At 42.0% G+C, this 21868-nt stretch overlaps 1 protein-coding gene across 1 annotated transcript in view; it reads left to right on the forward strand.

Moving 5' to 3' along the window:
- Positions 1 to 21868, forward strand: part of vwdel (von Willebrand factor D and EGF domains-like) — a 32095-nt gene that overhangs the window by 8968 nt on the left and 1259 nt on the right. Inside the window, exons 7-26 of the mRNA XM_037676514.1 lie at positions 1227 to 1300; positions 1488 to 1761; positions 2018 to 2214; positions 3710 to 4536; positions 4705 to 4838; positions 6703 to 6852; positions 7297 to 7401; positions 8564 to 8678; positions 10639 to 10895; positions 13414 to 13618; positions 15994 to 16131; positions 16282 to 16482; positions 17298 to 17687; positions 18413 to 18508; positions 18638 to 18733; positions 18807 to 18902; positions 19322 to 19417; positions 19496 to 19591; positions 20995 to 21090; positions 21184 to 21279. Coding sequence (XP_037532442.1) covers positions 1227 to 1300; positions 1488 to 1761; positions 2018 to 2214; positions 3710 to 4536; positions 4705 to 4838; positions 6703 to 6852; positions 7297 to 7401; positions 8564 to 8678; positions 10639 to 10895; positions 13414 to 13618; positions 15994 to 16131; positions 16282 to 16482; positions 17298 to 17687; positions 18413 to 18508; positions 18638 to 18733; positions 18807 to 18902; positions 19322 to 19417; positions 19496 to 19591; positions 20995 to 21090; positions 21184 to 21279 — 3739 coding nt within the window. The remainder of the gene's footprint in view (positions 1 to 1226; positions 1301 to 1487; positions 1762 to 2017; positions 2215 to 3709; positions 4537 to 4704; positions 4839 to 6702; positions 6853 to 7296; positions 7402 to 8563; positions 8679 to 10638; positions 10896 to 13413; positions 13619 to 15993; positions 16132 to 16281; positions 16483 to 17297; positions 17688 to 18412; positions 18509 to 18637; positions 18734 to 18806; positions 18903 to 19321; positions 19418 to 19495; positions 19592 to 20994; positions 21091 to 21183; positions 21280 to 21868) is intronic.

Consider the following 21868-nt stretch of genomic DNA (forward strand, 5'->3'; position numbering starts at 1 on the left):
TTTTATCTTGTCTTCTGCCAGTTTCAGCTCGTCTTCTTCTTGTTTTAGCATGTTTAACTTGTTTTAGCTTGTGTTCTGCTCATTTTAGCTTGTATTCATCTTGTTTTTTTGTTTTAGCTTGTTTTCTTTTTTGTTTTAGCGTGTATTCTGCTTGTTTCAGCTCATCTTTTACTTGATTCAGCTTGTCTTCTTGTTTAACTTGTATTCTGCTCGTTTTAGCTCATCTTTTTTCGTATTAGCACGTCTTCTTGTTTTAGCTTGTGTTCTGCCTGTCTCAGATCATCTTCTAGTTTTAGCTCATTTCAGCTCGTCTTTTTCTTGTTTCAGCTTGTCATATTCTTGTTTTATCTTTTTTGCTTGTTTTATCTTTTTTTGCTTGTTTTATCTTTTTTTGCTTGTTTTATCTTGTGTTCTACCAGTTTCAGCTCATTTTCTTGTTTTAGCATGTGTTTAGCTTGTGTTTTGCTCGTTTTAGCTTGTTTTCTTCTTGTTTTAGCTTACTTTCTTCCTTTTTTAGCTTGTATTCTTTTTTTGTTTTAGCTTGTATTATTCTTGTTTCAGCACATCTTTTACTTGATTCAGCTTGTCTTCTTGTTTAGCTTGTGTTCTGCCTGTCTCAGATCATCTTCTAGTTTTAGCTCATTTCAGCTCGTCTTTTTTTTTTTTCATCTTGTCATATTCTTGTATTATCTATTTTTGCTTGTTTTATCTTTTTTGCTTGTTTTATTCTGTGTTCTACCAGTTTCAGCTCATTTTCTTGTTTTAGCATGTGTTTTGCTCGTTTTAGCTTGTTTTCTTCCTGTTTTAGATTGTATTATTCTTGTTTTAGCTTGTGTTCTGCCTGTCTCAGATCATCTTCTAGTTTTAGCTCATTTCAGCTCGTCTTTTTCTTGTTTCAGCTTGTCATATTCTTGTTTTATCTTTTTTGCTTGTTTTATCTTGTGTTCTACCAGTTTCAGCTCGTTTTTTGTTTTAGCATGTGTTTAGCTTGTTTTAGCTTTGTGTTTTGCTCGTTTTAGCTTGTTTTCTTCTTGTTTCAGCTAGTCTTCTGCTTGTTTTAATTTTAACATTACCTTCATTTTCTTCATCAACTGTCAGTGAAGTCAGTCAACACGGTACTTTTGCATTAAATGCACATTTTATGGTTATTTATAAGATTTTCTTGCCTTCTTTTCATGTAAAAATCAGCCTTTATGACACAAAACGGCTGATTTTATCATTTTTAGATAACCGTTCAGGATGTTCCCGCGGCCTATTGCTACTCCTTCACTGATCCCCACATCCTGACCTTTGATGGCAGGTACTTCAGCTTCTGATGATAATCCTGAGGATGTTGGTGACGTCGTGTTATGAACAGTATTACAGCTATTTTCATTGTGTTTCTACAGCTCATAAAAAAATATGACTTCATTTTTTTAAGTAATGAAATTACTCCAGAATTCTTGGCGGTGAAAAAGTTGATCTAATGTTTTTCTTTGTTCCCTCAGGTTCTACGAAAACGATCAGATTGGGACTTTTGTTCTTTACCGGAGCAGCTTCAGGCGGTTTGAGGTGCACGTCCGTCAGTGGGAGTGCGGCGGCTCGGTGCACGCCACCTCCTGTGTGTGCGGCTTCGGGGCGAGGGACGGCGGCGACGTGGTCACTTTTGACATGTGCGACGGGGAAATGGGCGAAACCAAACCTCGGCTGCTGCTGAGGAACAGAGACTCGAGGAAGAGCGGCGTTCGAATCACCGAGTCGTACCAGGGCCGGAAAGTCACGGTGAGTGAAGACGACTCGTAATAAACCTGGAAATGTCTGCGCGTGTTCAAAACACAAAACGATCGACGAGAGCCGAAATCTTTTCCATCCTTGTGCAGTAAAACAGAAAATCAGAATAATGTGAGAACTTCTTACAGATCTTGGTGGTGTCACATGTTTTAAGGACAATTTCAAGAAGTTCTGCTTCATTTATGACTTTTGTCAAATAAAGTGTTTTGGTTTGAAAACATGAACCTTAATGTTGACACTTGTACAGGTAACCTTCTCCTCGGGGGCGTTTGTTCGTGCCGATGTGTCTGACTGGGGTATGAGTCTGACCCTGAGGACCCCCAGTTCAGAGCGAGACCACACCGAGGGTCTGTGTGGGACCTACGATGGGCGGCCGGACAACGACCTCCACCCAGCAGGGGGCGCTCCACTGGAGAACCTGCAGGCTTTTATCTCTGGATGGAGGTCAGTATCAGCTGCGAGGCACTGATCAAATGAGCTTGACAAAACAACAAGACTGACACCAAGATCGTCTGGACTGGTGAAGAAACAAGGAAAAAATAAGCTCTAACTGTCCTTTGGTTTAATACCAAAATATACAACAAATACAAAATTAACATTGTTCTTATTTCTTGAGATAACTAGAGAAATGGCAGTGTGAATGCTTTTTGCTGAAGAACTTACTGAAAACAGCTGAAATTAGCTAAAAAAAAACATGCTGAAATGGAAGAACAAGCTTAAATTAGCAGAAGAAAACAGAAAGAACACATATTTCCTGAATTAGGTATAAATTAGCAGAAATTAGCACCAAAATTGGAAAATTAGCTAAAAAAAAAGCTGTAATTTGGCCAAAAATAGCTGAAAAGTAACTGAAAAAGGCAGAAAGAAGCTTAAACTACCAGATGGAAGTGGAAAGAGCTGAAAAGAGCTAAAAAAAAAAGTGGAATTAGCTGAAAAGGCTAAACTTTGCAAAAAAAAAAGGTTAAATAGTAGCAGAAACAGCAGTTAAGCTGAAATTAGAAGAAAAAGCTGAAAGGAGCAGAACAAGCTGAAATTACCATAAATAAGTTAATTAGGCTGAAAGTAGCAAAAGTTACCACAAAGACTTGAATTTATCTGAAAACAGCTGACATTAGCTAAAAAAGGCTGAGAAGTTTGAACAAGCTTAAATTAGCAGAAGAAAGCAGAAAGAACATGTTTGTCCAATTAGGCTGAAAGAAGCTGAAATGAGCACAAAATAAAAAAACAGCCAAAAAGCAGCTAAAAATCAGAAAGAACCTTAAATTATCAGAAGGAAGTGGAGAGAGCACATTTTTGCTGAATTCGGCTGAAGAAAGTTGAAATGAGTGCCAAAAAATGTGGAGCTGAAAAAGGTAAAGTTAGCATAAAATAGAAGCTGAAATAGCAGAAATAGTTGAAACTGGCAGAAATAAGCTGAAATTAGCAGAAAGAAGTTAGAAGAAGCACAAAAATGTTGTAGTTAGCAGAAAGAAGCTGAAAGGAGCATAAAACAGCCGAAGAAACGTGCTGAAAGAGTAACTTCCTGTCTACGTCACGTGAACATTTCAGAAAAATGACTCTAGGGCCGATGAAAGACGCAACAATTGGAGGGAATCTTACGCACACCACAAACACACACAGGCAGAACGTGCACGTGTGCCGCGACCTGGGGATGGTCTCGTTCTGATCGGTGACATCACTCTGAGACCAGAGTGGGTGTTTCAGTGTTTTAGGTCCATTTTACAGTTGGCCAGATTTAGCTGCGTTATCTCCAGCGCATACTCTGAGAACGAGAGTTTAATTAAAACTCACCTGCAATATTCAGTTTGGCAGCCTTTCACCTTTATAAAACATGAAGCATTGTGGGTAAGTGGAGCAACAAGTACAACGTTGAAGTGGTTTTGAGGACCTAAACCAGATCCTGGGTTCAGAGTTTGACAAGTGATTGCTCTTCTTTCAGACTCCCAGCAGGCAGCAGCCTGTTTGACTCTGTCCCGCTCCACGTGAGTGCACCACAAACCCACAAGTCCTGCACCTGCCGGCTGAATCCCCACATGTCCTCTCCCAGAACTCAACACCAACAGACCACCTCCTCCGACTCCACCTGCTCTGACCATGGAATCACCAGTTTCCCCAGTTTTATCCCCTCCCTGGACGTCACAGCTGAGTATTTCAGTTCAGAGGAGCAGCCGAAGACAAACCGAAGACAGCAGCGCCGCTCTGCTGAAACCCCTCACACGCCAGACTTTTCCTCGAGCACCTTTAGAGACGGATTCCAGCTCCAGCGGCGCAGAAACAGGCGACAGATCCATCGTTTCACAGCCACACATCCATCTGTGAGCCAGTCCAAGCTGGAGAACTTCTCCTACTTCTTCCCAGAGGACCACGAAGCTGCAGTTGAAGAGGACGTCCTCCCCACGTGGCCCACGCCCTCTGGGCTGACCCAGCAGCAGGCCCGGGATCAGTGCCGGCAGTCTGTGGCCAACTCGAGCATAGCCGTGGGCTGCCGGCCCCTCCTGCAGGAGTCCATAATCAGCCGATGTGTAGATATGTGCGTCACTGACCTGCAGCTAAAGGATGAGCCGTCGTGGCTAAAAGCTACGCTGCCACTGCTGGAGAACGAGTGCGAGAGGAGGCTGGCGGAGGACAGGAGGAGAGGGGAGGGACACAGGGATGTTCAGGATGTCCTCAGGTGTCCAGACCTGTGCAACGGGAACGGCCAGTGCTTAGAGCGGGGCTGCACCTGCTTCTCAGGGTTTGGGTCATACGACTGCAGCGCTCAGACTGGTAAGACTCGAAACAGACCCGGTCTGTCTGAACGTCTCCCCTCAAACCTTACTGTCTGTAGATCAGTTCTCATTAACAGCTGTGTGGTGACAGGATCATGATGGTGGAGCCGTTAGTTTGTGAAGTGGGCTGGTTCCTCAGCTCTAACAGTCCTTTGTGTTGATGTAGATCAGACTCCAGAGCTCTCCCAGCTGGAGAACGTCCTGTGTGACGTCCGTCAGGAGGACTGCCTCACCGTCCAGGTCCACGGTCAGGGCTTCCACGAGTCCAACCAGCTCAAGTGTGAGTTTGTTAAAGAAAAGGTACTTCTTTATTATTTCTCCGAGGGTTTTCTTTGCAAACCAGAAGATATAAAAGCGTACAAGTTGGTAAACCCTTGAAAAATTGAGTCCGCCACTCGGAGCAGGAAGCTGCTTTTATGGGTAAAGAAACATCAGCAGACTCAGAGTCGAACTTTAGATTATTGTCTGAAAGTTCACGAAGCGTTCACTCTGTTGTCATCCACTTTTCTTCTGTACCTTTTTCAGCTCGATTCTCATCCCGCAGTTTTCAAACTGTTTCAACAGATCATAAATCAAAATGTTCAGCTCTTCCAGAACAGTCCTGCTATGACTTTTGGTATTGGTGCAACTTTAGCTGTTTGAAATATTTAGCCTTTTCTGACATTTTTTTGTCATAGAAAATGAACTGAGCTCATTTTCCATCCTTCAAATCTTTAGATCTGTTTACAACCTTTTACTGCTCCTTTCACATTATGTTCTGCTTCAGCTGCTTTCAGCTTATTTGTGCAAATTTAAGCATTTTTTCAGCTACTTTCAGCTAACTTTAACTGTTTTTCAGCTGTTTTTGTGCTCATTTTAGATTATTTTTGCTAACTACAACATTTTTGTGCTTTTTTAAACTTTTTTCTTCTGATTTCAGCTTGTTATGCTCCCTTTAGCTGATTTCTGCAAGTTTCAGCCTTTTCTACTATTTAACTGTTTTATGCTAATTTAAGCTTTTTCTGCTAATTCCACATTTTTTGCACTCATTTAAACTTTTCAGCCTAAATCAGCAAAAATGTGCTCTCTCCACTTCCTTCTGATAATTTAAGCTTCTTTCTGCCTTTTTAGCTGCTTTTCAGCTGCTTTTTGCTTATTTCAGCTTTTTCATATAATTTCCTTTTTTGTGCTCATTTCTGCTTCTTTCAGCTTAATTGGACAAAAGATCTTCTTTCTGCTTTCTTCTGCTAACTTAAGTTTGTTCTGCCTTTTCAGCTACCTTTTTAGCATTTTTAAGCTAATTTCAGCTGTTTTCAGATAAAGCCAAGTTTTTTGTAGTAATTTTTGCTACTTTCAGACTAATTAACTTATTTTTGCTAATTGCAGCTTGTTATGCTCATTTCAGCCTTTTTCTGCTATTTCAGCTACTATTTAGCTGTTTTTATGCTAAGTTTTGCTTTTTCAGTCCCATTCCACATTTTTTAACTAATTTCAGCTCTTTCTGCTTCATTCTGGTAGTTTAAGCTTTTTTCTGCCTTTTCAGCTACAGTATTTTTGCTAATTTCAGCTCTTTTAGCTAATTTTCAAAAGTTTATGCTAATTTCTGCTTATTTAAACCAAATTCAGCAAATACTTATTCTTTCTGCTTCTTCTGCTAATTTAGGCTTGTTCTTTCTTTTCAGCTACATCTCAGCGTGTTTTTAGCTAATTTCAGCTGTTTTTCAGCAAGTTCTTCAGCAGTAAGTGTCACACTGCATTTTCACAGGAAATGCAGTTCCTCTAGTTTTTGTTCATTCAGACTCAGTGGACGATCTGTGTTGAACTTCATCTCGTGATGTTTCAACACAACATTTAAACTCTGGCTCTTATTTTGCTGCGACAACAATCACAAACAACAAGTTGTTTTTGTTTGTTTTATGAATGCATCGTGAGCATTTCCTCACACACAGACTGGGTTGTACAAATATTTGATGCTGTTTTGAAGCTGTATACTTTTCATTATCAGTAAACCAGAAGTGTTCGTGGTTGCACAACAGAATTTTATCATCATGCTTTTTTATTCTTTATAAACTTTAGTTAACGACAGAACTTGTTGCATCTTCACTTTCTGCTCGTGAAGTTTTAATGTCCTGCTCCTAATGGCTTCCTCCGTCTTCATGGACCTTCTTCATCTCCACTTGTCCAGTCTGATGATGGCGAGTGGGTTCTGGACGCCCCTCGCTTTGTTCCGGCCACCTTTCTGAATGAAGCAGCTCTGAGGTGCCGGCTCCCTCTGGAGGACATCTGGACCCCTGCAGGAGCAGGAACCGGACCGCTGGCTCGCTGGCAGATCAAAGTAAGTCCTGGCTCCAGATGTTCAAGAGAAACTCAAAGAAACAAAACATCTGTTCATTTATTTCTTCTGCCTGATTCGAGTTAGTTACTTCTCTTCGGGAGAGCTCATAGTTGTAATAGATAGTGAGACTAACCTGTATAAATAAAGATGAAAAATGGAGCGTGGGATGTTTCTATCTTTAAATTAAGAACAGAATCTGATTTGTGCAGCTTGAGCTGCCGCCTGACTCAGGAGGAAAACAGATTTAAACTCAAGTTAGGGATCTTCTTTCAGAGCCGTCAGACACATTCAAATGTTTGTTTTGTTACGTGGGGGAGCTCGATCTGCTGCACCATGAACGATTCTCACCACATCCGCAGCAAATACTTGAAGCTATGACCCAGTTTGGGTGTTGGATGTTTCTCCCAGTGAGTCTGGCGCTAATGAAGCTTGTGCTGACGACAGGTTTCCAACGACGGCTACAGCTTCAGCAACTCCAAGATCCTGACTCTGTATGATGGAGCGTGTCAGACCTGCAGCCTGGACACGGACATCACCTGCACCCTGAGGGTGAGCTGGGACACCACCAGCTGTGCCCCTGTCTGTCTGCCTGTCTGTCTGCCTGCTGTTTGTGTGCCTGTCTGCCTGCCTGCCTGCCTGTCTGTCTGTCTGTCTGCCTGTCTGTGTGTCTGCCTGCCTGCCTGCCTGCAAGTCTGTCTGTCTGTCTGTGTGTCTGCCTGCCTGCCTGCAAGTCTGTCTGTCTGTCTGTGTGTCTGCCTGCCTGCCTGCATGTCTGTCTGTCTGCCTGTGTGTCTGTCTGCCTGCCTGTCTGTCTGTCTGTGTGTCTGCCTGCCTGCATGTCTGTCTGCATGTCTGTCTGTCTGTCTGTCTGCCTGCATGTCTGTCTGTCTGTCTGTCTGCATGTCTGTCTGTCTGTGTGTCTATCTGCATGTCTGTCTGCCTGTCTGTCTGCATGTCTGTCTGTCTGCATGTCTGCCTGCCTGTCTGCCTGCCTGTCTGTCTGTCTGTTGGGTACCTTTCAAATTATTTTTTTCATGATTTATTTATTTATTTAATTTTATCACCTTCTGCCCTCCAGTGACACCATCAAGTTATGCTAACTGTCAGCCTCACTCATCAAAGCCAGTGGGCGGGACTAACCCTAACCTTGACACCTGATTGGCTGCTCCTCACAGCAAGCGAAGACAAATCGACCACAGATAATCAATAGGCCAGAAAATATATTCCGAAACAAGTTTAGGAAGCGGTAATTGTGTTTACGTGTATTTGGATGAAACCTTTTTTCATCAGACCGAAGCAATGGATTTCACATGCTCAGCGTTAGCCCCGCCCACTGAGTTTGATGAGTGAGACTGACAGTTAACATAATTTCATGGTGACACACACGGATGGAATGTGACAAAATTAAATAATTGAATAAATCATGAAATAAATAATTTAATTTTGTATTTAATAATTTAATTGTTTACTTAATTATGTATTTAATTAAATGATACATTTCATTATTGTGTATTTATTTATTTAATTTTGTCACCCTCCATCCTCCATATTTATCAAAGTAATTTAAGAAGCTCATCAGCTGCTCTGCTCCTGATTCTTTGAAAGGCTCTGTTTTGTGAACCTGATGAGGTTTCCTGCAGAACAACCATTTAAACGTTTAAAACTCTGATCTGTTGTAATTTACTTCCTGTTTGTTTTGTTGTTTTTGCAGGAACGAGCCTGCAGCATTGATGGGAAGTGTTACAGTGAAGGCGAGTCCAGTCCCAGCACCCGCTGCCTCACGTGCCGCCCCGATGTGTCCAAACACAAGTGGTCCCAAACTGAGAGTACGTCCACGACTCTGCTTTAAAGGACTACAGTAGTCCCTCGCTACTTCGTGGTTCGTTTATCGTGAACGCGCTCTATCCCGATTTTTCAAAATAAGTGTGGATAAGACACACAGCTGACTGATTGATGGATGAGCCGCACGATCGGCATGAAATTTTTATTTAAAATAAATTATTTAAAATTATTGAGCACCTGCTGTACCTCTGTACAGCCCACACTGCAGGATAAGCTTCCTGCTGCAGCTGATCAGCTGGTCACCTGCAGAATGTAGAAGTGGGCGTGGCCAAGAGCGCTTGCAGGTGGCTGAGAGCTGAGATCATGACATTTTGTCTCTTTTAGAGCTTTTAGAGTTTAGAAACATTGTGTCGAATATTGCAAGACTGTAGGAAGGGTTAAATATACATTTATATATATATATACTAAACTAAAGTAGTACTTACTACTTGTACTACTATTCCTAGTTTGCGGTTTTTCTTTATCACGGGGCTTCAGGGTACGGATCCCCAGCGATAAACGAGGAACGACTGTATAACTAAACAAACGCACCTTCCACAGACGTCAGTGGCAAACTGTGCACGAGCCGGGCCGTCAGTTAGGAAGTGACGGTGCACGGACTGAACGTAACGTTGAAGACACGACGGAGTCACGGTCCCGTTACGCTGCGTTACGTTCAGTTGTGCGATTTAGTGACTCGCTGACAGGAAGTGACTTTTACCGTTTTATACACCGAGTAAAACATCCAACAGAACAATCTGAACTAAAGTCCACCCATTCCTGCTCCAAGATTACCCAGAAGGCACTGCGGCTCGCTCGGTGTTGTGTTCAAGTCCAACATGTAATTTCAATAATTCAGACAGGAATTTAACAGTCACCTGCAGAGAAGACTGTTTCTGTAAAACGCCATCCTTTAATACAGAAAATGATCAATGTAAACCTAAATATGGTATTTAATCTTTATTTTTGTGTGGATTTTCATATTTACAGGCTGCACATGATCAAAAATAAAGAAAAGCACGTTGCAAGGTCTGTGTTTTGGTCCCATCAGCGTTAGGATCGTTTCATTTGTCTGTTTTTAAAAGAATTCCTCCCAGAGGAGGAATCTGACCGAGCTGAGCCTTCTCTCTCCAGTTCTGACCGCTTTGGGTTGTTGGACCTCCTGAGCAGAGAATCAGACAAGTTCACTAGTTTCGAACTAAAACATTAAATTGAGCAGATGTTGGAAACAATATGGGAACAAAATCAATAAATGGGCTTGTTTACGAGGTGATATTTTTAAATGGGTCGGCACTTTGAAGTTGTAAACTGAGCGTTGCCACCTTATAAAACATGTCTGCCTTCACCGCTCCGTAACTAAAGAGCTCATCAGAACCGAGCGAGACCTGCTGAGGTAAATCCACTTATCCACCCCGCAGCTTTCGGAGGCGCTCGTCTCCGGAGGCACGTGGACGATTTGTCTGTCAGCAGATTGAACTCTTCTGTCTGCAGACGCTCACAGGAAGAACTTTACTTCTTCAGCTCCAACTGGGTCAAACGGCTCCGGTCTGTTGAGGTGAAACGATGAGAGTGGAAGAAGTTTCAAAAGTGTCACGTGGTCGTTTTTACTGGTGTCAGCGCTGGTTTCCATTGCTCAAATGTTTCTTTTAGAAACGCGTCAAAAATGTTTGAAATCTGCTGCAGCAAACCGGCTCGGTTCTTGTCTTCTTATGTAACGTTTAGCTGCTTTTAGCTATTAGCTAATGTTCTGCTTTAGCAGCCAGTTTCAGCTTATCTGAATAAAGTCACCCAGAACTCAGCATTCACTCTGGACGTGACCCGATCGATTGATTTTGATTAAAACTAAATGTTTTGACACATTTAACCACCTTTTCTCTTCATTACGCTACCCCAGCTCACATACTGATCCACTCAGTCTCTTCCTTTTATTTATTTATTTATTTATTTATTTATTTGTGCCGTCAGTCAACAACCCTCCGCTGTTCCAGCCGCCACCGTTCGACCTGAGCTCCTTCCAGGAAGAAGATTTCATCCACCAGCTCCGAGCCCAGGATCCAGAGGGCTCAGCGGTCCAGTTCAGCCTGGTTTCAGGCCCTGAGGGGGCGTCTCTGTCTCCTGCTGGCCTGCTGACGTGGAAGGCCGCCGCGCGCCCCGCGGACGCACACACCGTTCACTTCACCCTGACTGATGACTGCGGCGCCGAGACCACCGCCTCCGTGCAGGTACTCTGTCCAAGCGAGCAAGTGAAGCTGTGAGCAGGTGAAAGGGGAGGAACCGTTCGGTTTTTATTCGTTGATAAAGGAGCACGTCTGTGGAAGTCACCGGTTCTGTGTGAGCCACATCTGCTGAACAAGCAGTTTCTGTTGTTACACACCCTGCTGGGGTCAGGACACATGAAGTACGGGGTCTGAAGATGGTCACTGGGGTACAATTATAGTTTTTCATCAACAAAATAATCATTAGAATAAAAAGAAACACTGTCCAGGTTTTTGGTGCTATTGTTATGTTTAATTCCCTTTTTCATTCATTCAACCTTTATTTCTACAGGTTAATCCCATTGAGCCTCGTGGACTCGTTTACAAGAGAGACCAGATTTAACAAAGAATCATGACAACATGACAACAATAGACAATTATAAAATAGGCATACAAATTTAAATTTCTCTTTTTTTTTTTTTTTTACAGATCAAAACAAAATAGCAACCAAAAGGACAATCAAGAGGAATAGTAGTGAAAAAACACAGCTGGATTATATCCTGATGGATATCTGGATGGATATCTGGATTATAAGGCGATTTAGAAAATTAAAAAGCTAAAAACAGGAACATGTCTGTCTATTAATGTTTGTACGCTTAAACCAAGACGAGTTAATTTATTTATAAAGCTCATTTAAAAGCAACATGTTGGAACCAAAGTGCCGCACAACAGCAATATTACATAATATTACATAAGACAAAGGTAAGAATACAAACAAGTTAAAAACTAGAGAAATTGCATCTCCTGTGAAAATGCAGTGTGAATGCTTATTACAGAAGAACTTGCTAAAAAACAGCTGAAATTAGCTAAAATTAAAAACATGCTAAAACGTAGCTGAAAAGTTTGAACAAGCGTAAATTAGCCGAAGAAAGCAGAAAGAACACGTTTGCCCAGTTAGGCTGAAAGAAACAAAAATGAGCAGAAAAAAAAGAAAATTATCTGAAAAAAGCTGAACTTAGCAAAAAACAGCTGAAAAGTAGCTAAAAAAAAGTCAGAAAGAAGCTTAAATTACCCGAAGGAAGTGGAGAGAGCATATTTTTGCTAAATTAGGCTGAAAAGAATTTAAATGAGTGCAAAAACTGTGGAATTAACTGAAAAGGCTTAAATTAACATAAAACAGCTAAATAGTAGATGAAATGGCAGAAAAAGCTGAAACTTGCACATATAAGCTGAAAGGAGCATAACAAGCTGAAATTAGCAGAACAAAGTTAGAAGAAGCACAAAAATGTTGCAGTTAACTGAAAGAACCTGAAAGGAGCACAAAACAGCTGAAAATACAGCTGAAGGTAGCTGAAGGTAGCTGAAAAATGTTTAAATTTGCTGAAAGAAGCTGAAGCAGAACAAAACGTGAAAGGAGCAGTAAAAGATTGTCAACAGATCTAAAGATCTGAAGGAGGTAAAATGAGCTCAATTCATTTTCTGTGAGAACAAAAACGTCAGACAAGGCTAAATTTTTCAAAAAGCTAAAGTTGCACCAATACCAAAAGTCATAGCAGGATTGTCCTGAAAGAGCCGAACGTTTTGATTCATGATTTGTTTGATAGATTTGATTTATGACAGTTGAAAACTGCAGGACGAGATAGAAGCTGAAAAACGTACAGTCTCCCCCGAGCTTCAACCATCAGCTCGGGACCGTAAGAGGGAAGTAAGTCTGAAAGATACGAGCCGTCGTGGCATTTTTAAAGCGACGCAGAATTTTCAATCACCTCTGTGGTGCACAGGGAGCCAGAGCTGTCGGGACAGGACAGTGGAATGGGCTCAGGTTTGCGGGTTCTGGTCAGAAGAGGAGCTGCAGGACTTTGGACCGGCTGGACTGACCCGACATAAAGTGCAGCAGTCGTCCAGTCAGGTTGTGACAAAGTCTGGATTGTTTAGTTCTAGGTCCGGTTTAGTCAACACAGACTTCAGTTTGACCTTTTCTTCCTACATTTAGGTTTTAGCTTATGTTGTGGTCGTGTTTGCCTTCAGCTCATGTTTTGATGATTTTAGCTCCTGTTCTGCTTGTTGGATGTTTTTCAGCAGAACGGAGTTAATCTGTTAATTGAAGATCAAAGTGTAGAATGATGCTGATCCGTGTGACGAGGGTGAGGTTGTGGCGGTGGTCAGGGTCTGAGCCTGTGGCTCACAGTTTGTGATGCTGACAGGTCAGAGCAGCCGAACCTTCCACTGTGAGCCCAGATGTTTAGCCTTTTCCTGCCACTAGAGGGGCTTCTGTGTTTTCAGACTGGACATGTACATTTAATATAAAATATCTGAGTTGTAAGTGGATTTGAGGTTGACCTTCTTGTGCAAGAAATTCTTTCAAAGCGTGAGATAAAACCGAAGCTGGTAGTTTTTGAATTGTAAGGTTTGTACTTGTCTAGTTTTTAATTTAAGCCGTTTATTAGAAGGTTTGTCACCATGAACTGTGACTAGATGTTTTATGAAGAGCACCTGCGTGGTGAGCGACTGTTCTCCAGATTCACTCTGGTTGTGACTTCTCCAGGTGTTCGTTCGCTCCTGCGAGTGTCTGAACGGAGCTTCGTGCGTCCCGGCTGGCAGCGGGGGGTACACGTGTGTGTGTCCGGATGGCTTCATGGGCCGGAGGTGTGAGGTGGACGTTGATGACTGCAAACCAAACCCCTGCAGACTCGGCCTCTGCATCGACGCACCCAACTCGTTTTCCTGCGTCTGCCCGCCTGGAGTGACAGGTAGGACCGGCGGTGCCGTAGATCTTATCCAGGTGCACAGAAGAACGCTTCAACCATTCTGGTTTCTGTAGAGCCCGACCCATATGGAAAGTTTGGATATCACCGATACCGATGTTTGTGTCAGGGTTTCAAGGCAGATCAGGACAGGAGAACCCAGTTGTGCAGGCAGGACTCAGGAGGCAGACGTATAAAATAAAATACTTTTAATAATAATAATAATAAATCAAAAGGCTGACATGGCAGCAAAACTTACAAAGCAGATTCAAGAACAGGATCAGACAGGATCAAACAGGATCAGACAGGCAGGACCCAACGACGAACCGACACTGACCGGACTAACAGACAGACTTTATATACACAAACGGGACATGACACAGGTGACGATAATCAGACAGTCAATAGAGACACAAGGGAGAACAGACGGGGAAGGCCCACTAGATGGCGCCGGGAGGCTGATGCTGATAACTGATGTATTGGCTGAACATTTTTGATCTTTGTCCATAATGTATAAGAAAACAACGACTTTTAAACCTGTTTTAACTCTTGAAGTCTTGAAACAGTCTCTTCCTAACCTGCGTTCACTTTTTCTATCCTCCACTATTCCCCATAAAGTTATCAAGTGTTACAAAAACATAAACTTAACAAAGAAACTCCTTCCTGTTCAGGGTTTAAGTCCCGTACGGTGACGGTCTGATTAGTGTTGACCACAGCAGAGGTTTCTTTTTCTTTGCAGGGAAGATTTCAGGCAAACGATGCATTTTATTGAGGACGACAAAGATAACGTTACTAACACTGATATATTTTACTTCTACGTTAAATTTATTGTTCTAAAGTTTTACGAAACAATAGCCTATGCTAGGTCATCTAAATGTTAGCTTGCTAACTAGAGAGGCGCGTAGCTGATGACGAGCAGGTTGGAGGATTGAAGAGGATTTATTATTGATTTATTTTACAGATCAGTTGAAACAAACTTACCATGCTCTGTTCAGTAAAATACACTTCACAGTATTTAGTTGTTCGCTGCTTCAGCTGTGCAGAGTCCAGTGACTTGAGCATAGTCTGCATGCGCCCTCTGCTGGATACTTGGTACAATTACATCTTTTGCAAGTAAGGACACGGCTCATTCCAGCATTTTAAGGGTGAAAATTAAAAGTGTTTATATTGACACAAAATGGGACATTTATCACTGATACGTCTCTAAATGCCTAAATTGACCTAAAATATCGGCCCTACTGATAAATCAGCCGGGCTCTGGTTTTCTGTGTTCGTCTTTAGAGTTGACCAGAGGAAAATTAATACTTATAGTATCATTCTTGTCCATTACATTATAATTATTCATCAAATTTAGTATTAAAATCACACTTGCCTGGTTCAAAACCTGTCAGGCGTTATACTGCGCTAAACACCTGCAGTAGAATTTTTAAATTCATTTTTTTAGCATTTTGCTCAAACTGTTCATTTTAAGTTGATTCATTTAATTTATTTATCAGGTTTTGTTTAATTATCAGTAGATCAGGATGCTAAACGTCCTCTGACTCCCCCCTCAGCACCACAGGGCTGTGTCTACAGGGGGTTGGGGGGGGACCCAACTCAACCCCACGGTGTTGCAGAAATATTTTGTTCTGTTGCGTCCAGTGTTGGACGTAAACTGCACAAATCAATGTAGATACTTCGTTGTGAATAGTATTTTTGTATTCATGATATTTTTTACTATTTTAAGATTTTTGTCTCCAGTTTTCTTGTTTATGTTATTTTGTTACGACGTCTTCATTTAAATTTATAATTTGCTCCAAACCAGCACCTTTCTACATTTTTTTAAAATTTCTAGTGTTATTTGATGTTTCTTCTTTGGTATTAGTTTTTTTTTATTTTTTATTTTGTGACAAAAGTGACAGAAAGATGCATAAAATACTGTGTACTGCTACACAAATAACTTGAACTTCAAACCTTAATTAGAAAATGATCAATTTATCATCTTTTACTTTTTAATGAAATTTTACAGCAAACATTAAAATAGTTCAACTAAATGTTTTAAGATAAGTGATAATGGTTTTGTTGTTGTTGAGCATTTCTTTTGATGTTTTCTGGAAATCTTGACGATCAACAGGAAACAGCTGAGCTCATTATTGACAGGAGTCTTCGGGGCTCAAAGTGAACTAACCTGTTTAAATAATAATAATTATTATGGAACTGTGATTTACCTTTATTTATTTTTTCTAAAATAAATCAGCCCTTTGTTTGTTGACAACTTCATAAAAATAAAACCAGTGAAACTGTATTTTAAAGACTCCTGTGTCGTGTTTAGCGTTCGTGATAAATTATTAACATTCAGGGCTTTGAACGTTGGTCTTGTTGTGATTTCTTCTGTTTTTCAGGACGGACCTGCAGAGAAGATCTAGACGAGTGCCTCTCTCAGCCTTGCTTTCCCTCTGTGAGCTGCACCAACACACCGGGCTCCTTCTTCTGTGGATCGTGTCCACGAGGACGCCGTGGTGACGGCAAAACCTGCAGCCGTGAGTCCCGTTAGGCTCGGAGTTGGTTTCAGGAGTTAAACACCGACGTTAATACAGCTGTGGGAGAAGAAGAGTCGTTCTTCAGATGCTGCTACTTCTCGTGACTTCTGTAAATAAAGTCCCATAATCAAGCTCGCGTTTGTTTCCAAGGCGACCCGGAGTCTCCGGTTGTGGAGGTGGTGACACCGCAGGTTCTACCAAGACCCAGACCATCAGGTCTGTCTCCGTGCAGCAGAGCGCCGTGTCATCCGGGGGTCCGGTGCTTTGAAAGCGTCCACATTTCAGCAGGTTTCGCCTGCGGACCCTGTCCTCCTGGTCTCCATGGAAACGGACAAACGTGCACAAACTCTGGTGAGAGTTGATGCTGCTTTCTCAAATCAGGTGAAGTTAGACTGATGTGCCCAAATCACTGCGCACTGACAGAATGAGACAAATACAGGAAGATGTTTCAAAAATAGAAGTTGCTTTTTTTTATTTGTTTTATTTTTAAATGTGGCAAAAAGAGAATCCTGAAACAAACGGACATCGTGCCACGACTCACCCGTCACAGAAGCATTGGCTCTGTTCTTTTTGTCGTCTGACGTTACGAACAATCCTAAATATTACAAAATAAAGTATAAATGAGTATTGTTGCATGAAAGAAGTGAATACCATGGTGTGTGTCTTTGAAGCTGTGAAGAAAGTAGAATATTTGGAGCCGATGGTCCAAACCTGTAAATTAAATTCATAAAAAAGCTCATTTTTAATGTTGATTAAAGCTGTTTGACAAACCTCGACACACGAGTTAAAAGTGGACAGACGCCAGTCAGGAAACATTTTTTAAGCCCGACAAACGAGGAGGAGAAGCTGCTAGCGGGTCTTACAGAGAGCGGTCTCCAAATGAAACAGTTCTGGTCCAAACTGAAGACGTTTAGTTCACAGGACGGAGTTCAAGAGGGAAGGATGAGAAACTAGAACCATCTGTAAGACATGGTGTAGGCGTTATCATGGTTTGGTGCATGCTTTTCATCATTAATGCTACAAGTTCTGTCAAAGGAATGTTTTTGGCTCCTCATTGTCAAAAAATGGGGCGTGGCCTAAAACTTTGAGCCGAACTTGGTTTGACTGAATCTGTTGTTGTTTATCTCTGAGGCTGTTTGTTGTTTTTAACGCCCAGTGTCTTGCAGGTCAGCGAGCAGTCAGCGCTGGAGCAAACGGTCAGAGTCGCACCCACAAGTCCAATCCCAGCCCGGAGAGAACGTCTGCGTCCTCTTCGTCATCTCCTTCGTACAGACCTGGCAGGAAGTTGAGACCCGAGAGCTTCAGAAGAGTTTCTCTTGAAGACAGGAAGCCGACAGAGACGCCACAGAATCAAACAGCGCTGGCTCCTCCTGTCCACAGGGGGCAGCTGACCTCTGACCTCTCAGCTGGAGTCAGGTGGAGGTCCCCAACCCACCAAGTGACCTGCACTGACCCCCCCTGCTTCCCTGGGGTTTCCTGTGAGGCCACGGGCTCAGGCTCCTCCAGGTGTGGGCGCTGCCCGTACGGGTACACGGGGGATGGCGTCACCTGTAAAGGTGGGCGAGTTTTATAGCGAGACGTCGAGGAAAAGTAGCTAAAGAAATCCTAAAGGCAAAGCACGCGAAAACCTTTATATCATTAAATAATCTTTTAATCCTTCATTAATCTTATATTTTACTTTAAATTCTAAAAAAAAAAAAAAGAAATACATTGTGACCGCTTCAAATCTTTTAAAACGTTTAGTTTGAAAACGTGTGCCTCATTTAGCTTTAAGCTACTTTCGTTTTTAGCTATGGTTCTGCAACTCTATCTTTTAAGCATTCATTATGCTACCTGTAGCTTTTAGCTGCTACCTGTAGCTTTAAGCTGCCACTTTTAGGCTTTAGCTTCCATTCTGCTGCTTTTAGATTCATTTTTTACTCTTTTAGCTACCATTTAGCTTTTTTTAGCAGTTTTGCTGATTTTAGCTTTAAGCGTCTGTGTTGCTGATGCGCCCTGTTCGTAGTGTCGACTGTTTTCAGGTATTTAATGTTGTTTAGAATTGATATGATTTTCTGAAGTTAAAGTTTTAAATGACAGATTTTCAGGGGTCGGTCTCTTCAGGTTTGTGCAGCATCGTAGCTCAAGCTGTTCTCTAACCAGACGAGCTGAACTTCAGCTTTTATAAATGGTCGTCGCTGCTGTTCAGGAAATCTGATCATCTACGTTCCCTAAAGCTGAAATGGATCCCTCGGCCTGCCTCTTGAGCTTCCGTCGCAGTTAGCTGCTGTTTTTGTTGCAGCTGTGTGCAGGTATCTGTGTGGGAGGAACATGGCGTGCACGCTGCCCAACACCTGCACCTGCAAACACGGTTACACCGGATTCAACTGCCACATAGGTGACAGCGACACGGTCTCTCACTGTTTGTTTATTTCTGCAGACAAACGAGCTCATTAACGACTCATCACCCGCCAAGTTTCAACTCATTTACCTCCGTGCGTGGTTGTGTTGATTTGATGTGTCTCAGCTGTGTGTCGACCCGACTGTAAGAACCAGGGGAAGTGTGTGAAGCCCGGTGTGTGTGAGTGTCCTGCAGGCTACGGCGGGCCCACCTGTGAGGAAGGTAACCTGCACTCAGACTCACACCGACTCTGAAGCTCCCAAATTACTGACGGGTGTTTGTGTTTGTGGTGCAGCGAGCTGCGAGCCGCCCTGCCAGCACGGAGGCACCTGTCTGAGCAGAAACCTCTGCACCTGCTCCTACGGATACCTGGGGCCCAGATGTGAAACCAGTAAGATCCTTCTGCTGACTCTAACCCAGTAACACCTCAGCAAGCATGTTGGTTTTCCATGAGGCAACATTAGCATGAAAAGCTCGACCAGCTCCCACCACAACACGAAACATCTTTTCTTTCAAAGTAGTTTTAGAGAAAAGCTTCTCGTGTTTCACATGTATGACAGCAAAGATGTCACCGCTGTCAGTCACGTGCATGATCTTTAACGTGACTGTCAGTTGTACCCCAGTTCAACCAAAGCGAGTTAGAAAAGCCATGGAAGCTGCAGCAGCAGTCACAGATTGACACAAAGGAGCGCTCGCGCACCTTGACGTCAGCAGCGTCCACATCTGTTCTGCATCTGCCCAGACGTGGCCTCCTTCAGTAACTCCCTGCAGTCCATTGAAAAGTTCTGATGATGCTCATGTTCCTCTCAGTGGTGTGCAGCAGGCACTGCGAGAACGGAGGCGTGTGTGTTGCTCCTGATGTGTGCAGATGTGAGCCTGGCTGGTTCGGACCGACGTGCGGCTCAGGTAGAGAAGGAAACGAGTTTCTTTTCTTGTGTCATCGCTGCGAGGAACCCGTGCGCTGACTGTTTGTGTGACCTGCAGCTGTCTGTGAGCCCGTGTGTCTGAACGGAGGGGCGTGTCTGAAGCCAAACGTCTGCGTCTGCCCCACCGGATTCTTCGGATCTCGGTGCCAAATCGGTAATTGGACCCGGAATAAAACCCAAAATGGCACTTGTGCATCCTTCTGCTTCACCACTTTGATTTTTATGTTTGTCATTTTCTAAAAATATGCAGCTGAGAGCTGCGAGGCTGCGCTGAAGTTTGTTGAAGCGTGAAGTGTTAATGTCAAAACAAGCAGGAGCTAAAATCATTAAAACAATGGCTAAAAAATAAAATGAGCAAAACCCAAGTGTAGCAAAACATTGTTGTAGCAAAACCATAGCTAAAAGCAGAAATTAGCATAACAGTAGCTGAAAGCTAAATGTAGCAAAACAGTAACTACACTTAAACGTTGCAAAAACATAACTAAAGGCTAAAATTACATCAGAAGCTGCAAAAATCTTAAAGTAGCAAAACTATGACAGCAAGCTAAAATGAACAAAACCAAGGTTAAAAGCTAAAAGTAGCTCAAGTGTAGCTGAAATTAGCTAAACTATTTCTAAATGTTAAAATTAACAAAACTATAGCTAAAACTAAATTTAGCTAAACCAAACTTAAAATGCAAGAATTAGCTAAATATGAGCTAAAATCCAAATGTAGCAAAACTGTAACTAAAAGGTAATAGTAGCAAAACTATAGCTAAAAGCAGAAATTAGCATAGCAGTAGCTGAAAGCTAAGTATAGCAAACAGTAACTAAACTTAAATATTGCAAAAACATAACTAAAGCTTAAAATTACTTTAGAAGCTGCAAAAACCTTAAAGTAGCAAAACAATAAAAGCAAACTAAAATTAACAAAACCATGGTTAAAAGCTAAAAGTAGCTAAATTGTAGCTGACATTTGCAAAACTGTGTCTAAATGCTAAAATTAACAAAGCTGGCTAAAACCCTAACATAGTAAAACTGTAACTAAAATATAATACTGTAGTAGCTAAAAGCTAAAATTACTTAAACACCAAAAACCTTAAAGTAGCAAAACAGTGGCAACAAATAAATGAACAAAATCATAAACCATAGCTAAAAGCCAATGCTAACAAATAGCTTAAAGTTAATGTGTAGCTTATAGTTGAAATTGCCAAGATAACAGCTAAAGCTAAAAGGAGACTATAAAGGCTAAAATGGAGTAAGTGGGTTGAAATGGAGCTCAGGGAATAACATTTTGAAGGAACTGAAGAGTTCTTAACGTACTTATATGTGGAAATGTTTGTAAATAAAGTTAAAACATGTAAAAGTTAGAAATGCTAAAAGTTGTAGCACACCATTCCTATTAGAGCCAGATGTTTTGATATATAAATGGTTAAATTAGTACGAACTATGAATAGTTTGCAGAATAAACTCTAAACAGGAAACCATCAGTGAGAATGCTGACTCGGCATCTTTCGCCTTTGATGTGACGGGGACGTTGTTTGTTTCTAAAATGTTTTAAATGTTTCTGTCTGCCAGCTGTTTGCAGTCCACCCTGTAAAAACGGAGGTCAGTGCATGAGAAACAACGTGTGCTCGTGCCCTGAAGGCCACACAGGACAAAGGTGTGAAAAGAGTGAGTAGGTCCCACCCTGAGCTGTTTCGAGGAGCGTTTGTTCAAAATACGGTGGGAAACGTGTCAATCAGCGCTCGAACGCATCTCCTCCAGGCGTGTGTGAGCCCACGTGCGTGAACGGAGGCAAGTGTGTGGGACCGAACACGTGCTCCTGTGCGTCCGGGTGGAGGGGGAGGACATGTGACACACGTGAGTCACGTAACACCATCATGTGTTTTCAGATATTCAGCTAAAACTTGACTTAAAGGATTCACAATCACAACTCGCACAAGATATTAGGCGGGGTCACGTTATCTTCAGAGTTGGATCAAAATAGTTCTCACTCCATCATAACCAGTGGTGGCTGGTCGCCGCCCAACCACTCACACCACTTACCTTATTACCTTGAAGATTATAAAAATTAAATTAAAATGAAATAATAAAATAAAAATATATTTCAAAATATATGTATATTTTTTGTTGTTGTGTCGGATCAATATTTTATAGTTGATGAGTAAAGTTGCTTCTTTCAAAAACGTCTCTGATTGGTGACGTATTTCTGCCCTGGGGGCGGAAGAATCTTTGCCCATAGACTCTCGTTAAAAGTTGTACGTGTGCAGTAGCTCCTATTCCAATACAAGAGATAGGAAGAATCTGGGCGCACCACTCCTGCGCCCAGAATACGGGCGCACGGTACGGATTGTGCTTCTGATATATATATATACATATACATACATACATATATATACATATACATACATACATATACATATACATACATACATATATATATATATAT

This window comes from Nematolebias whitei, chromosome 5, assembly GCF_014905685.2.
Source record: "Nematolebias whitei isolate Nwh7 chromosome 5, NemWhi1, whole genome shotgun sequence".
Classification (NCBI taxonomy): domain Eukaryota; kingdom Metazoa; phylum Chordata; class Actinopteri; order Cyprinodontiformes; family Rivulidae; genus Nematolebias; species Nematolebias whitei.